Here is a 17122-nt window from a genome sequence, read left to right on the forward strand (position 1 = left end):
TTCGCGTAAAATTCAACAGCGTAGAGGTTAAGACAAGACAGGGTTATTTCTCATCTATACTAGAAAAGGTGTGGTGAGCAATATTCAAATCATTTTTAACCTAAATCATTAAAAGATATTCATATGACGCGGAGAGACTAAGTCTGGTTTTATCCAGGGGCCTGCACGCGAAAGAGACGGGTCGTGTTGTCCTCCTCCGAGTGCCATCGCATGCGCGTCCGACTTCTTCCGGATTCCCGAACGCCAAATCCCATTCCCATCCCCACCCCCAACTGCTGCCCTTTTGTCAACTCCACTTCTCCCCACCACCGCCGCCCTCCGTGCTGACGCCTCTTGCTCCCCGGAACCATCGCGACAAGCTCGCCGAGAGGCCGCCGCCATGGATGAGGAGTACGACGTGATCGTGCTGGGCACGGGGCTCAAGGAGTGCATCCTCAGCGGCCTCCTCTCCGTCGACGGCCTCAAGGTGAGTCGCCGCCGATCGGTCGCTCTCCGCCCCTGTCTCGCCCCCGATCCGTCGCTTCCATGCTTGGGTTCCGCGTCCCTGTCACCGCTCAGCGTTCCCTATCTTGCTTCCGCTGCCCGGGGTGGACTGGATCACTGGAGCGCGCTGCCTGGTACACCAGGCGGTGCTGCGCTTGTTTGATCTGGACTAGATTTGCTGCTAGATAAACACTTCGTTTGTACTAACTCTGTTTACCTGCGCCTTAGTCGATCCAAAGGGGGCCAGCCACTGATTCGCCAGTTTTGTGAGCTTTCCATGCTGAGCGAGGTGTATTCTGAGGGGAGGGCGACATGTGTGTTGCATCGCCCAAGCTTCTGACTTCTAGCCTGGTTCTTCATGCTGGATGTAAACTAGCGAGGCCAGAATTCGTGATGGATCCAGGCGTTTTTGCAACATTAAGTGGGTGGTGTGTAATTGCATCTGAATGTCACACGCTGGTACTAATTCGGATTATTCATGGCGAATCTGGTGGCCTCGGCATGCTTGGAGCGATGCCGAGAAGTAAGGACCTGGTCCGAGTTGATCCTCAGTGAAGCCGTGCTCAAGGCGCTTCGGCAGCTCCCCGGCCATGCCAGACCCCCTGATGCTACCTAGTGCCTCAAAAAGGAGGAGGAGGGGGGATTCCCGGTCTCTGCATATCCATGTACTTGAACCATCTTTATTGCAAAGTATTAACAATTCTTAGAAAAATGGAAAAATTTGCTCAAGGGCTGGACTGAAATGCAGACAAGATTACATGTCACACTCATGCAGCAAAAACACTATTGCTACACCACCATCCATATCGGTTGAACATAGCCTGTGCTACCATGTCCAAGTGGCTGCGCCCATAGGCTGGAGACTCGAAACTCTGTGTCATCGTGACACTCTTCTTCTTAATACAAAATGGCACGCACTTAGATGTGTGTTCAAGGAAAAAAAAGGAATGATTCACACGACTCCACAGTGGTCCAACTGGTCTCTTCATAGGAGTAAAGATAAAGATTAGTGAGTTACTATTAATCATTACTGGAAATGGCGCATCATGTAGAATTTATGCATCCATTTGGTGTAGATACAGAAACCCTGGGTATTGGCTGCGGACCGGTGGCTCGCTGTCGCCGCCCCTCTGGTGCTCATGGTGTGCCTCTGTGCCATTGTCCTTTGCCACCACTTCTTGATTTGAGCTTCATTTCAAACTCGATTCAGTCTATGCCAGGGGCAGAGCTGTGCAGAGGGACGTTGGCTTCAGGTGAACCCAACAACAACAAACAACAACAACAAAGCCTTTAGTCCCAAACAAGTTGGGGTAGGCTAGAGGTGAAACCCATAAGATCTCGCGACCAACTCATAGCTCTGGCACATGGATAGCAAGTTTCCACGCACCCGTGTCCATAGCTAGTTCTTTGGTGATACTCCAATCCTTCAGGTCTCTCTTAATGGACTCCTCCCATGTCAAATTCGGTCTACCCCGACCTCTCTTGACATTCTCCGCACGCTTCTTATTCTAAAAAGACATCTCCATAAGAGTGGCTGAGTTTTTACGTTGGCTCGCCAAGCCTATCACAACCCTCCTCCTTTACCCGGGCTTGGGACCGGCTATGTTGAGACAACATAGCCGGAGTTGGTTCAGGTGAAACCAAAGAAAAAAAAATGTAAATCAAGAGAAATTAGTGATACTCATTATTGATTTAGAGGATATGACACCAGCAGTCTGCCGGTCCAGATTCGCGCACGGTAGACGCCAAAGTCAAACAGCAGCAACAGAAAATGCAAGAATAGAACAAAGCCATATGCCTACGTGCCTATGCGAGAGAGAACATTGTTAGAGGGAAAACAGAAAGAGAGATGGAAGGAAGTCATAGGACAAGAGAAAAGGAAAGGGAGACTTGTCGGGGCCACTGTCCGATGTAGTGCTATGTCCGGTCTTCCTGCGCAGACAAGGTTCAAGTGGTTTGTCTTAACACAAACATTTGATGCAGAGGTGCATATTTCCTCGTGTTCCGCAAAAAGTTCTTGCTAGAAAATATCCTTATGATGAAATTAGAATAGACAAGGATGTCAGTTTGTTTGGGAGATTTTGTCAGATGAGATACTGCGGTGAATTAGTTAGTTGGAGGAATTTGATTAGGTTTTTTCTTACCATTTTTCCCAAGAGTATAATTTTGACATAGGTTATTAATATTTGGTTGTGTGAAGCAGTTTTCTGTAGGAGTTTTCACTTAATTTTATTTTAGAGATGGGATAAAGAATCAGAGGAAGGTACAAGCGAGTGTTTTTTTTGCGGGTAAAGGTACAAGTGAGTTCATATGCCTTCCTCTCCAGCCTATTGAACACTCCCCACAACCAGAAACCACTGAGGGGAAATCTCAAAACGAACTTGCTAACAATCTTATGTCTTCAAGCAAATTCCTTCTAGCAAAGTGGCCTCATTATTTTTTCATCGCTAACAATATAATCTCTACTAACAACTACCCCTTGATCTGGATACGCTTTTGATACAAATATGAACATAATCATTTCTTTTAAACAACAGGAAATTTTAGTAGTGCTTTTTTGCTATCCCAAAAAGTGCAAAGAATGAATTTTGAAACACATTAAGGGCCTGAATATTTGTTCACTGGCAACGACATGCTACACAATTATAGGCATATATGAGTATTTGTTCTGAGTCAGGATCTTGAGTAGCTCATGAGCCTTGTATCTTTTTATGGCCCTTTTTGAAAGCACTTGCATTTGTAAAGCAATGTAGTAATACTGAAAATTCATGTATAGAACCCCCTTACGAACATGTGTTTGATGATATTACAGGTTTTGCACATGGATAGAAATGACTATTATGGTGGAGATTCCACTTCTCTCAACCTTAATCAGGTAAGCAAGTCCAATGCTGGAGGTTCGAGATTTTGTGAAGTTTTTTTTATGCTATTACACGTTGTTCTTTAATTGATTTTGTCAGAGCTTTTATCATTTATATTAACCCCAATAAATTCTTGTTTGGGGACAGCTCTGGAAGAAATTTAGAGGGGAAGACAAGCCCCCGGCACATCTAGGCTCAAGCAAAGATTACAACGTAGACATGGTTCCAAAGGTGCAACAGTCCCCTCCCATCCAAAACTATCTTTACAACACAGCTACACCACCTATGTTTGCTATGATTACACAAATAAACCCTCATGATGGTGCATAGTTTTTTTCTTTATGGGAAACATGCGGAGCTTCTTTATGTAATTAATGTGGTGATTCACTGATGATTCAACAAAGTATGGAATTCTCATGTATTACTAACAGGAAAAATAGAACAAAAAGAACAACCCTGTAAGGTAGCTGTCCAGATTTATGTTTATTTGTTCATTGATTATCACAAAACGTTTCTGTGATCAGTTTATGATGGCAAATGGGACATTGGTTCGAACCCTCATTCACACTAATGTAACGAAGTATTTGTCATTCAAAGCTGTTGATGGGAGCTTTGTCTTCAGCAAAGGGAAGGTAGATTCTTCAGCTTATTTCCTTTTGTTTTTATCATCACATATCCTGTATCTTCCATAGGTTGTTAGGTTCTGTAATCTGATCCTATGCTAGAGGTGCAACTTACCTTGTTTCTGTTATCATGTTCGATCAGATCCACAAGGTTCCCGCGACTGATATGGAGGCTCTGAAGTCTCCTTTGATGGGCCTTTTTGAGAAACGCAGAGCAAGGAACTTCTTCATTTATGTCCAAAATTACGATGAAGCTGATCCAAAAACACATCAGGGATTGGACCTTACTACGTTGACAACTAAAGAATTGATAGCGTGAGTGCATTGATGATTGCTCCATTCTGTTCATTGCTTTGTCAGTAATGTTAGTCATAAACAAATTGCAACACCCAAGTCGCCGACAATTATAGTGGTGTCAGGGTAGTACACAATGCCTGGGAACCATGCTTCCAAATGTGGATGACCTTTTCAGGAAAATCAAGTATGAACGCAAAGAGTTGGTTCAGTTGCACGTATACAGTATCGTTCTTGTCCAACTTTTCAGTTTCCTCAGAAATTCGCTTACTGTATTGTCTTCCCAACTGTGAACCTATTTCAGTTACTTTTTAGCTTCTTTTAATAATGATAACTAGTCCCTGGCCTTCAACCTTCTACATGGTGTGAAAGGATATTTCATGTGCTTGTTATTATCCCTTTCTGCAAAATAACTATATTTTCTGTTTGTGTTTTTGCAGAAAGTACGGCTTAGTTGATGATACAGTGGATTTCATTGGCCACGCGCTTGCTCTCCATAGGGATGATCGTCACCTCAATGAACCAGCACTTGATACTGTGAAAAGGATGAAAGTAAGTCTTGACAAAAACAATGGTAGATGGTCCTTGTTTGGTATTATAAGTTCATCATGTACTCCCTCTGTCTCACAATATAAGATGTTTTTGCAAGCTAGAACAGCTTGCAAAAACGTCTTACATTGTGGGACAGAGGGAGTAGTTGCCAATCATTCATAATCCAGTCCCTGTAATTGTTCTTCCTTTTAGCAGTGTCATTGCTTTTATTTGATTGTGTGACTCATGGATTTCGATTACATCTTACCATCATCTGCTTTTAGTTATATTCGGAGTCTCTTGCACGTTTTCAAGGGGGCTCGCCTTATATTTATCCTCTATATGGGCTGGGTGAGCTGCCACAGGTCAGTGTGTTTTCAGTTTGCTATACCTTTATTGTCATACTGCACATACATGTTACTAAGATGCTCATTTGTTACAATGCTTTTTTTATGCTACAGGGTTTTGCACGTCTAAGTGCTGTTTATGGTGGCACTTACATGTTAAGTAAGCCAGAATGCAAGGTATTATTTGTCACCTTCCTATTAGTATAACCCACATGATCTGTATGGTAAATCACAATTTCTTTCACCTGTGCCACCTAATTCATGTAGGTTGAATTCGATATGGAAGGAAAAGCGTGTGGTGTTACATCAGAAGGTGAAACCGCAAAATGCAAGAAAGTTGTCTGCGATCCTTCGTACTTGACCAACAAGGTGAATATTCTTCTTGCCTGCACTCTGTCAAGGTTAATACATGGCAAACATTTAGTCTAACTTTGGCCTTTTATCTTCATTATTCCCTTCCCTTCCCTTCTTGAGAAGTTCATATTTACTACAACCTCGTCTGGAGCTTTTGTTATGCATTGCTTCCAATGATGATGTTTTGCTCATGTTTTTCAACAGGTCAGGAAGATCGGCAAAGTTGCACGTGCAATTGCTATTATGAGTCATCCAATCCCAAATACAAATGAGTCCCACTCAGTCCAGATTATTTTGCCACAGAAACAACTTGGACGCAATTCAGACATGTGAGCCCTATCTCAAGCCCAAACAATTTTCATTTGATGGATGACTAGATTTACAGCTCATCACTTGATTGAATGATTACGCAATCCTCATTTATGATATTTCTATTGGTCTGCTCTTGTTAGGTATGTCTTCTGTTGCTCATACACCCACAACGTCGCACCAAAAGGGAAGTTCATTGCATTTGTCTCTGCAGAAGCAGAGAGTGATAATATACAATCCGAACTCAAGCCTGGCATTGATCTACTTGGTCCAGTAGATGAGCTCTTTTTTGATATGTATGACAGATATGAACCAGTGAACGAACCATATCTTGATAATTGCTTCATCTCAACGGTAAATTTTGCAGTATATGTATCATAACAAGAGGTTTTGTTTATTTAGACTGTTATAGATGTTTATGACAGTTTATTTCTCTGTAGAGCTATGATGCTACCACACATTTTGAGACAACTGTGACAGACGTTCTTAACATGTATACAATGATCACCGGAAAGGTAATATTTCATCTTCATTTTCCTTTCAAAATTTTAAATTCTTGATAGGGGAAAATATCAGGTGATACCACCACTTAGATGCTCCCATAATACCAACTTGAAAAATTCAAATTTAAATGTTTCAAAAATTCTGAGAAAAATCATGAATGTTCACAACACATGTATCTGCAACCCCTAAAAAAAATTCATATCTAAATTCGATATATACTACCTCCGTCTCAAAATATATGACGTTTAGCCTACAAAAACGTCCTACATTTTGAGACGGAGGTAACATTGAGAAACAAAAAAGACAAATCCAAATGTGAAAAGTGTAGTTTTTCACACTATTGATGTTTTGGTCCTTATTGACACTATTCATGCTGGATTTGTATTTTTTGTTTATCAATGTGTACTTTGAATTTGGATCTGAATTGTTTAGGGTTGCAGACACATGTGTTGTGAACATTCACAATTTTCTTGGAATTTTTTGAAACATTTAGATTTGAAATTTTCGAATTGGTAGCTTGGGATCATCTAAGTGGTGGTATCGCCTGATATTCTCACTGCCTGCTAGTAGTTAAAGCTAACTACGCCTGTACATGCTGTTAGTATCTCCTTTATTATGGTATATAAGTACCTTTCCTGCACTCCTCCTGTTCCGTTGTATGGTTTGTTAAACAAGGGGAGTAAATTGCACAAGAACACCATGTAAAGGTGTTAAATGGGTCACAAAAAGAGGTGCTGACTAGCTCCACTTTACATTCTAACTTTATTCTTGTTTTCTCATTGCAGACTATTGATCTCAGCGTTGATTTGAGTGCTGCTAGTGCTGCTGAAGAAGAATACTAGATTTCATAATCAAAATACGGCCGTTCTCTTCAAACACTGCAGGACAAACCATAACAAATGTCCTGACTATTTCACCCGCAGATCAAAAGTTTGTGTTATGGCCATTGTCTTCTGCATGCTTGTCGCTTGCAGCAATATGGAAAAAAATGTTGGTTCCAGACGATTGAACCATGGTGGTTTTATTTACTACTGTACTAGAAGAGTAATTAGTGAATGATGTGAACAGTGAGCAGGGTTGGCTATGAACTTTGTGGTTTTATGTATGTATCATAATATAACTGTTAAAATAAGTTTACAATTCTGGCTACGAACAGGGTTGATATTCCAAATCGTTTGCACGCACCAACTGTACGACTCATCTTTTCTGTTTCCAGAAAAGCAATCAAGCAGCAGGACCGATCCAGCGATGGCAGTGACTAGCTTCTTGGTGGTCTTGCCAAGGTCAAATTTGGTCGCCTTGGCCTTCACATTGGCGCAGGTGTGCCCTACTAGCGGCGTCTGCGACGGATCTTGGCGGTAGAGTCCGTGACCCTCTTGCTAGCCCATGGAACTTGCACAGCTTGAACTCTCATTCATGCACGTAAAGTTGGATTCCTCTTCCAATTCCAAGATTCAAAGCCGTTTCCAGGAAACTTGCTCATCCAGCAGAGCAGGGTGTGTAAAGGAAAGCTGCATCCGCCTCTCTGCATGGTAGTTCGCAGACGAGTTCGAAATCTGCTCGACACAGATTGCCTAAGTCCTGAATTTTTAAGATGTTCCAGTCATATGCCATTCGTCTTGCTTTTTTCCTTGATGGAATCACGAAGACGATCTCTTTAGAACTTAGAAGGATAGTAATAGTCTCTGTTGTATCCCTCTTCAACAGCGTATTCAATGTCAAGAAAGTTATCTTCGTCAAAGTTCCAGTCAGGATTTTAAAACATGTCCTCTCTTTTACACATAGGACCCCAACGATGACAACAAGAACACAATTGGGTACTGTACACATAGCAACATCATCGGAGATGGTTTGGCCACCATCTCCGGTGCAATCCTTGCCGATAGCAGGCAAGGAAATAAGGGCCTCCCTATGGAGGTTGAACCGATGTTTTTCTTTTCTCGTTTCTGTTTTTACCGGGGTGACCAGGTAAAAGCTGGTTATCCAAAAATCTTGTAATATTTGAATCTTTTTGCTTGAAATATCCATTGAAAATTGAATTTAAAATATCTTAGCACCCAAATATATGGCATTTAATGTATCATGTATAAAAACTAATTGTTGTTCTAGTGGTTAATGAGCTGCCTTTTCTCCCCAAGGGCGTAGGTTCAATTCCTTACTCATTCGCCAATCATCTTTTTTCCAAGTGCGAGCACGCTCGTCTCCAACTTGCCTATAATAGTTTGCCTTTATAAGCCATACAAATTCTATTTCAAATCATCCCGTCGTAAGACACCAATTTTTTTGGGGACCAACGGGATTTCTAGTAACCGGCCCATTACTGAAAAATCCAATCGAAAAAAGCACCTTGGGTTGAAAAGCAGAATTGGAAGCATTTTTTCCTTCGATCTTCAACTTACGAAGCCAAGGCCAGTGCGGTGGCTAGAAGGTCAACTTCAATACCCTATGGACCGCCAGATCTAAACGAGCCGAGTGTAGATCCGTCGTCTTCCGCTCCATCTCTATGCTGGCCAAGGAAGACGGGAGAGACGATTGCATTAGCTTGGTCTCACCAGCCGTGGAGGAGCCTTCACCAGATCCACCACCAACGACCATCATCAATCATAGAATATGACCAATAGAGAGAGCCGATGACCACCAAGAGCCGCTAGTGAGCGCCAGGGCACAACTCAAGTACAGCATCAAGCCAATTGCCCTAAGGCGAACCTATACCTATACCTAACCCTACACTAACTAGGCAAAATGGCGGCACGACTGCTTCTTTTATCCCCACTGTGTTGCGCAATGTGTGTGATCCCCCAATTTGAGAATGGCAGATTGGTGAGAACTCTCCCTGTGCGAAACTGCATCCCGTTTGCTTTAGTAAGGACATTATTGATTAATGGAGGAAATGCCTCAGTATTGCAACATATAACCACTTTAAACGATGGAATTGGCAAATGGTAGTATACATTATAAGGCGGTGCCTCCCTGGCAACAGACCACATATATACCCGATTACTAACTGAGATGACAATAGTATACTTTATCCTAATTAGGTGGCTGCAACACGAATGGTGAAAATAATCCAAATAGGACCAAATGCAAAACCTTATTACACTAAAAGAACACCAAGACGAATGTATATTGAGTTGATTAGAAGTAGCAGCATCTATCACATATAGATAACAAAATCACTTTTACTACTGGAAGGAACTATTTGTATTACAAAATATTCCACTAACTTCAGCGACAAATGTGGTTTTATGTACTATCGTAACAACAAAGCAGTTTTACAGCGCCAAAGTCCTTAAATAGCTGACGAGTCTGGATCCACACACCGAAGGAAGAAAACAGCTTGAATAATTCCTACTGAGAATGCAGGTATCTTGACTTATTCAAGCGGCCCGGATCTGGCAATGGCAGTTACTAGCTCCGCTGTGGCCTTACCAAGCTCGAACTTGGTTACCCCGGCGAATCATGGTGAACTTCAAGTCGGTCAAGATTGGTTCTTACCAAGCCGCCATGTGGCGTCTACGGCGATTCTTGGCGTTAGAGTCCTTGACTCTCTTGGTGTGCCCACGATGCTTGCGCAAATCGTACTCGTCCATGAAGGTAAAGGTGGCTTTCTCTTTACGTTGAGATTTCTGTTCCAACTTTTTTCTATATAGTTTCTCATCTTCAAGTAGAGATTCTAATTCGTTACCAGCAAACTCGCCCATCCAACAAGGCGTGTATGGGAAAGATGAGTCAGTCTGTCCGCATGGTAGTTCGTTGAAGGGGTCATAATCTGTCAGACATGAAGTGCCCAAATCCTGGAATTTTGAGTTGTTCCAGTCATAGGCCAGTCCCCTGGCTGATCTCCCTGATAAAATCAAGAAGACAACCTCTTTATAAGGATGAAACCCAAGGAAATAATAGTTGTCACGGTATCCCCCTTGAACATCATCTTCAATGTCAAGAATGTTATCCTCGTCGGAGTTCCAATCATATTTCTCTTCCACCGGCGCTTTGTAATTTGCATGTGTTGTGAAAGCAGCGTCCTCAGGGTATTTGGAGGACCACTTGCGGTAGTTAACATCCTGCAAGATCCATCGTTTGGCCAGTTGTCGAGCATAGTCCTCGCGTTCAAAGGTCTTTCCAAGAAAGGTATCATGTTTTAACACCCACTCAATTCGACCGATGGATTCATTGAGATACCAAAGCTGAAGTTGATTCCAGCCATTAAGTATCGCACAATACACCCCTCCCAGTGATCTCCCCAGATGGTGGTTGGGATAGCCTCTCAATTCACAGGCACCTGGTAGCTTAATCACTGTGTACGTGAGATCTGACAAGGACATCCTGCAAATATGAACAATCGGATAAACAGCTTAATAACAACATAAAGTGGATCATACTAGTAGTATATACTCCTATTTGCTAAATTAGGATGACCACCGAGGAGCAAGTAAGTAGCTAGTACCTTGTAAGATAGCCATGCCGGCAATGAATGTAGAGCGTGCTTTGCCAGTAGACGGCATGATAACGATGCTGTTTATACCACAAATCCGAATCCATGTTGCCGACGATCCGTGCAGCCTCCCCTTCCCGAAGGAAGGTCGTCTCGCCCCACTGTTGTGTCACCGAAGAGAACACATGCATCACGTATGACGCGGGAGGCCACTCGTCGTCGTCCGATTCGTCGTCATCCGATTCGCCGGCCGGTGGCAAGCGTGGGATCAGAAAGACCTGGTAGTGTGGTGACACGGCGGGATCGAACGCGAGGTAGGCGGTCTGGTCGAATCCCGGCACGTGCGGCCGAGGGCGATGGGGCAGACGCGCCCACCGACGCGTGGCCGGGTTGACGACGTACTCACGCGGCAGCGCACGGTCCTCGTTCATCCGTTCGCCGCAGAGCAGGAGCCCGTTGCAATGGTCCGTGACCTGGACGCCCATGCAGGGCAGGAAGTCGAGCCCCCCGCAGATCGCCGGGCCCGTCGAGGGGCGGGAGAAGAACTCGGAGAAGCAATGCCGGGTGAAGTTGATGAAGATGCCGCGCACCGACCGCGAGAGCAGGCTGCCGCGCAGGCGGGCGTCGACGGCGTCACGCCACGCCTTGCAGACCCGCCGGGCCGCGGCCAGGACGTGTGGCGCGAGGCGCCGGAGGACCTCCGCGAGGGCGTCGTCGGGTAGCACGGCCGGCTCCGATGCCATCGTCGATGGGTCGATCTCGTTCGCGCCGCTCGGTCTGGTTTCCCGTCGTCCGCGATCGCGCACGTACGCGGCGCGGTGCTCTAGGGCTTGCAAGTTTGTTGGCGAACTATATATTGGAACGAGGTGCAAACAAACCTTGGACTGTTGATGTATCGGACTGCTTGCCGGCCCGGAGTATATATTGGAGATCAAAGCTGAAGTTCGTTGGAAATTGGGATCTGTCTATCCGTAGGATTGCGGATGCTAGGGCCGCCTTTGAATGGGTCTCGTTTTCGCGTTGACTTTAAAGAACCACTGGGACTAGCTAGGGACTGAGGCGTTGACCGAAATCATTAATTAAAGAGTACTCGTTGCAAAGAACACTTCATTTTTCAGGTCGCGACAAGTGGCGCACATGCAGCACGACACTTGTCGCAACCTGGAAGTTTTTCCTTTTTTCATAGATTCGTTTATTTAAAACGTTTTATCTCTTAAACCGTGCGTCCAAATCTCAAACCGTTTTCATCATTGGATTCCTTGCGTCGAGATCTTCAAAATTACTCCCTCCGTTCTAAAATACTTGACTTCCATTGGATGTACCTATGTATTAAAACATGTCTAGATACATCTATATTTTGACAAATGGGAGGCATGTATTGTGGAACGGAGGGAGTAGATCCCATGTTGATAGGTTTAGACAAACTTTTTTTCATAAAAAAAACCGGGCGAAAAAACCGAACCGGGAGCACGATTTTTTCCCTTTCCGAAAGAGGCACGCCCATGCCTCTCGCGAAATCATAACCGTGCCTCTCGTGAAAGCAAAACCGTGACTCTCGTGGAAGGAAAAAAAAACAGAAAACATGTTTTTTTTCCGTTTCCGAGAGGCACGGCCGTGACTCCTGCGAAGGCATAACCATGTCTCTCGCTAAAGCAAAACCGTGACTCTCGTAAAAAAAACAGAAAACGCGTATTTTTCCCCTTTCCTAGAGGCACGGTCGTGACTTTCGCGAAAGCACAACCGTGCCTCTCGTGGAAGCAAAACCGTGACTCTCAGAAAGAAAAACAAGCAGAAAACGCGTTTTGTTTTTCCCTTTCCTAGAGGCACAGTCGTGACTTTCGCGAAAGCACAACCTTGCCTATCGCGAAAGCAAAACCGTGACTTTCACGAAAGAAAAAAAACAAAAAACACGTTTTGTTTTCCCTTTTCTGAGAGGCACGACCGTGACTCTCGCAAAAGCACAACCGTGCCTCTCGCGGAAGCAAAACCGTGACTCTCGCGAAAAAAAAAAAACAGAAAACGCGGTTTTTTTTCGTTTCCGAAAGGCATGGCCGTGACTCTCGCTAAAGCACAACCGTGCCTCTCGCGGAAGAAAAACCGTGACTTTCGTGAAAGAAAAATAAAAGAAAACGCATTTTTCGCGCAAATTTTTTTTTCAAAATTTTTTTGATCGAAAAGCTAAGAAAGACAGGGGGAAAACTAAAACGTCGAAAACCCCCAGAAAAAACCGTTTAAAAAGCCAAAAACGCGTGCAGAAAAATAATAAAAAAAATCCGAAGGAAGCGTCCAAAGCGCGACACGTGGCGAAATGGCTGAGAGCACACCAAGTGGCGCTGATTGTTGCGAGGCTCCCGAAGGAGCGCTCGTTAACTAGTTGCTCCCGGCGTTGACACCTCTATGGAGGAATTAACCCGGACCCGGTGGCTGGTGCCAGGCTAGGAGTGAAAGGATGGGTCTTCCACTCTTCCTACCATGGTCGGTGCTTGTGATGTTGATGGTTGGCAGTGGCTTGGGACATGAATGCCGATGTGGCATCCGGGTTGGTGGTTCGCATGGTGGCTCTCCTGTGGGCACCATGCCGGTGGTAGTGACTATGCCACTTGGTCGTCCGAATGGCGAGGGGTGTAGTAGTGGGTGGCTCAGGCTCGCTATTTGTTGTCGACAATAGCGACGCCTAGATCCGGATCTGGAGACTTGTACTCGCCACAGTTGTTTCGGGTGCTTCATGGTGGCATGGGTGAGATATTGAGCGAAAGTTTTGTGTTGTGACGCCGACAACAGCAACACATGTGGGTGCTTTGATATTCTCAAAGACGCTGTCGTGGTTTTCCTCTTCGTGTCAGGGTTCCGGATGAAGACCTTTGGGGTCGGTTGGGACAACACTTAGCACCGTTACCTTTCCCAAGGGCGTTATCGTGGAGTTTAAGTGTCCTAAAGCGTCTTGTGGAGTTGTATTTAGGTTGTTATGTGTTTTCTTCGCTAACATAGTCGCGTGCAGTGGTCCGGTTATCTCAGTATCTACTTTGTAAGAGGGCTAACTCACACCGTGTATCATTCGGATGTGTATCTTTAGATTGTGCTTTATTTATGAAGTGAGATGAGAGCCCTATTCCGGAGATGCATACAACGTCATACGTGGGTTCTTTAAAAAAAATGTTTTGAAAATTTCTCACGGCGTTGTCACAGTATGCGGGTTCCTAATTAAGGGTCCGGCGTCTTTTTTTTTAACAGTGTACATAATGATCCCCGTTGCTTTCCAGCTGTGGATACGTACATACCTGTGATGCCGATCAGAGGGCTCTGCATGCACAGCCGGCCGGATGCAGAGATCCCAACAAACAAATACTGCATCGACCTTAACCAGACCGGCCAAACCCTAGAAAATATCCAAGCATAGATCGATCGATCGATTGATTGAGGGCACACGAAGCAGATGGCCGACGGCGATCTGGAGCTGGTAGTACCGGAGGCCGACGACCGTAGCAGATGGGCAGTAACGTTCCTTGTGGGCTGCGCCGGCGTCTTGGTTCTTTACATCGCCACCTTCTTTCCAACGACCGATGAGGACCTCCTCATGATGCTCCTCTCGCTTCTGCCCATCTTGCTCGGTTTCAGTCTTTGCGGCCTTTCATGCCTTTTCCTTATGGACAGGTATATGGTTGGTCTTATTCCGGAGGGTGAACTAAGGACAGTTGATAGACTTTTGTTGCTCTAGTAATCCTATATACCTAAAAGATTCACCCCACTATCCTATTTATCTTAACATGCAAGCTATTCACATCAGCAGTCCACTCACATCAGCGCTCCGTTACCGAATTACAAAAGGGACCCACCACAGGTTGACATGGATTCTCTGCCTCCACATCACCTCAACTTCTTCTACCAAGTTGTGTCACACACACCTCACCTCAACTTCTTTTACCACATTGTGTCACACACACATGCTGTGCGTTATCACGTTGTGCGGCACGCAGCAAATGTAGGTGGCATACGAAACGAGGGCCTGCCCATATTCTTTTTATCCACTATCTCGCCACTGATCATTAATAGGCCCGTTTACTAGGATAAAGCCAGTTCGTCTCACACAAATCATGAACGAATCATTGCGCCTTCCAACTGGGTGCTACTGCGACGGGGCGGCGGCGGACATGTAGCAGAGCACCGGTATCCATTAACTAGAGGAATAGGTGTCAGGCAGGCAGCGGTGAGGACGTAGCAGCAGCCAGCAGGCGAGGCGCCACACACCGACGACAACGATCGTAGACTGAACGCTCCAGCTAGGGCTGAGGTATGTCAAAATATCAATTAATCTTTTTGCCTAATTTTTGGACAGATTGATTTGGTGAATCGGTTTATCTAATCACATCATAGAGATAACGAGTACTTCTTTTTCGTAGTGAATAATTTGTGCATCATTAAAATTTTGGACCGATTTATCTACGTTCAATACTGTCAAAATTCTGCAGCCGCCACTGGATACTACTGCAAGGGTCGAACAAGCAGAACGAGAGTGCCAGATCGATAGAGAAGAACACTGCTACATGACCAGAAACTGGAGCCCTATGTTGCCATCATGGACATGGATCGGAAGGCTCTGAATTACGCCAGATGTATTCATCCCCTACAAACTATAATATTTCGGGGCAACCTTTTAATCATAATTTAATTTTATTAACATCTGCGTAAATGCAGATAACTCATATTGCTTATTTCTAGGAGTGGAACTAAGCTTCATCAAATTCAAAAGCATGTATAATGCTGCGCACTACACAAAACAAACAAAAAGAATGAGAACAACCTGAGTATACTGTCATGAATGGTAGCAGTATGTTGCACAAGGTTGATCCGGTGAGAAGCATGATTTACTCAATAGTGTACCTCGTGATTTATTAGTGATATCTTTTAACAGAAAATTAGATTATTAGTGAACTCGCATTTTTTCTTCTGAGCAAGCTATGTTTTTATGGAATGGATAGTTAATAGTTGTCATCGTTGTTTCAGGTTTTTTCCAAGGGCTGAGATGTCTCTACTTAAAGGTGTTTTTTTTGCATCAGCTTGGTTTTTTTTTGCGGGTGATGTATCACCTTGGTGATATACTTTTTTTGCGGGGAACCTTCGTGATATACTATTAAGGTAATAAAGGAGAAGAAGTTTATCAAAGAAGGTAATAATTAGTAAAAAAATCACGTGCACACAATTTAAGCTTTTCAACACTTTTATCTTATTCTAAACAATATTTTTTTCCAAGAATGTTATTTAAAAAAACACATTTATCATATTCTAAACAATATTTTTTCCAAAGAATATTCTTTATCATCGCACATACTAAAATTCATGTGCACACAATTTTAGCTTTTCAACACTATTCTCTCTTATTCTAAACAATATTTTTTTCCAAGAATATTATTTATCATCGGCACATACTATCTCATGTTTCTAAACATCAAATTATTTGTTAGAAATTCCCGCAACAACGTGCGGGGTATCATTTAGTTAATTTAGAATGATTGATTCTGTCAACCACATGGAGCCTGTGGTGAACCTCCTCAACCTCAAGATTTGCCGGCTAAATCTCTTGGAAAGAGAAGGTGCGTGTGTGTACATTCGCAGGTGTGAGTGGCTGAGTTTGTACCATGTTTCTAAATAACAGTTAATTCATATATATCCATCGAGACATTTATTTATCTACGAGTCTGTATAGAACACATCTAAATGTGTATGTCACATCTAACCTGATGTCCACTATGTTTGTGGTTTTTTTTTGTTTCTTGTTGCTGTCTTATTTGTGGGAGCTTAGATGTGACATCCTTAAAAAACATCTAGATGTGAATTAGACAAACTGTTTATCTATCTGTGACTAATCGTGCATTTGTCAACTAATGTCACATTAGGTCCTTCTATATCCGTATGTACATTTTGCTTTTTTGGAGCAAGCATAATGGCACTCGCAAATTCGAGTACACCATCTTTAGGGTGCTGAAGATGTCTAAAAAGTAATTTTCTGCTTTCATGCACATTCATATTATGCCACTAATAATACTATATGATATGCTTGTATAATTAACTACCACAAATGATATACCAAGTAACGGATTTGATAGTTCACATCTACTCCCTTCGTTCCTAAATATTTGTCTTTCTAGTCATTTCAAATGACTATTACATACGGATGTATGTAGACATATTTTAGAGTGTAGATTCACTCATTTTGTTTCGTATATAGTCACTTGTTGAAATGCCTAGAAAAACAAGTATTTAGGAACAGAGAGAATAGATGTGAATTAGCTATGTCTCATCTAACTCCTGTGCTGACCGATTTCCATGTGCTAAGATTAGTGTTTTTTGTCGATGGCCTGGCTTGTCGTTGTGTCTTCTGTTGGCGAT

General features: G+C 43.5%; 2 protein-coding genes across 2 annotated transcripts; one reads left to right on the forward strand and one right to left on the reverse strand.

The window, feature by feature from the left end:
• The first annotated feature begins 182 nt into the window (after positions 1–182).
• Positions 183–7455, forward strand: LOC125518699 (guanosine nucleotide diphosphate dissociation inhibitor 1). The gene is made up of 13 exons (XM_048683529.2): positions 183–466; positions 3296–3358; positions 3492–3575; positions 3869–3976; positions 4110–4282; positions 4702–4813; positions 5077–5157; positions 5254–5316; positions 5407–5508; positions 5698–5822; positions 5946–6156; positions 6243–6317; positions 7092–7455. The coding sequence occupies exons 1-13, from the start codon at positions 380–382 to the stop codon at positions 7146–7148; spliced, it is 1341 nt and encodes a 446-aa protein (XP_048539486.1). The 5' UTR covers positions 183–379; the 3' UTR covers positions 7149–7455.
• A 2042-nt stretch (positions 7456–9497) lies between these two features.
• Positions 9498–11633, reverse strand: LOC125535454 (uncharacterized). Its single transcript, XM_048698505.2, has 2 exons — positions 10751–11633; positions 9498–10629 (listed from the first exon to the last, which is right to left on the reverse strand). The coding sequence occupies exons 1-2, from the start codon at positions 11479–11481 to the stop codon at positions 9798–9800; spliced, it is 1563 nt and encodes a 520-aa protein (XP_048554462.2). The 5' UTR covers positions 11482–11633; the 3' UTR covers positions 9498–9797.
• Between the last annotated feature and the right edge of the window lie 5489 nt (positions 11634–17122).

Source organism: Triticum urartu, chromosome 1A (genome assembly GCF_056163025.1).
Source record: "Triticum urartu cultivar PI428250 chromosome 1A, HENAU_Tu73, whole genome shotgun sequence".
Lineage (NCBI taxonomy): Eukaryota > Viridiplantae > Streptophyta > Magnoliopsida > Poales > Poaceae > Triticum > Triticum urartu.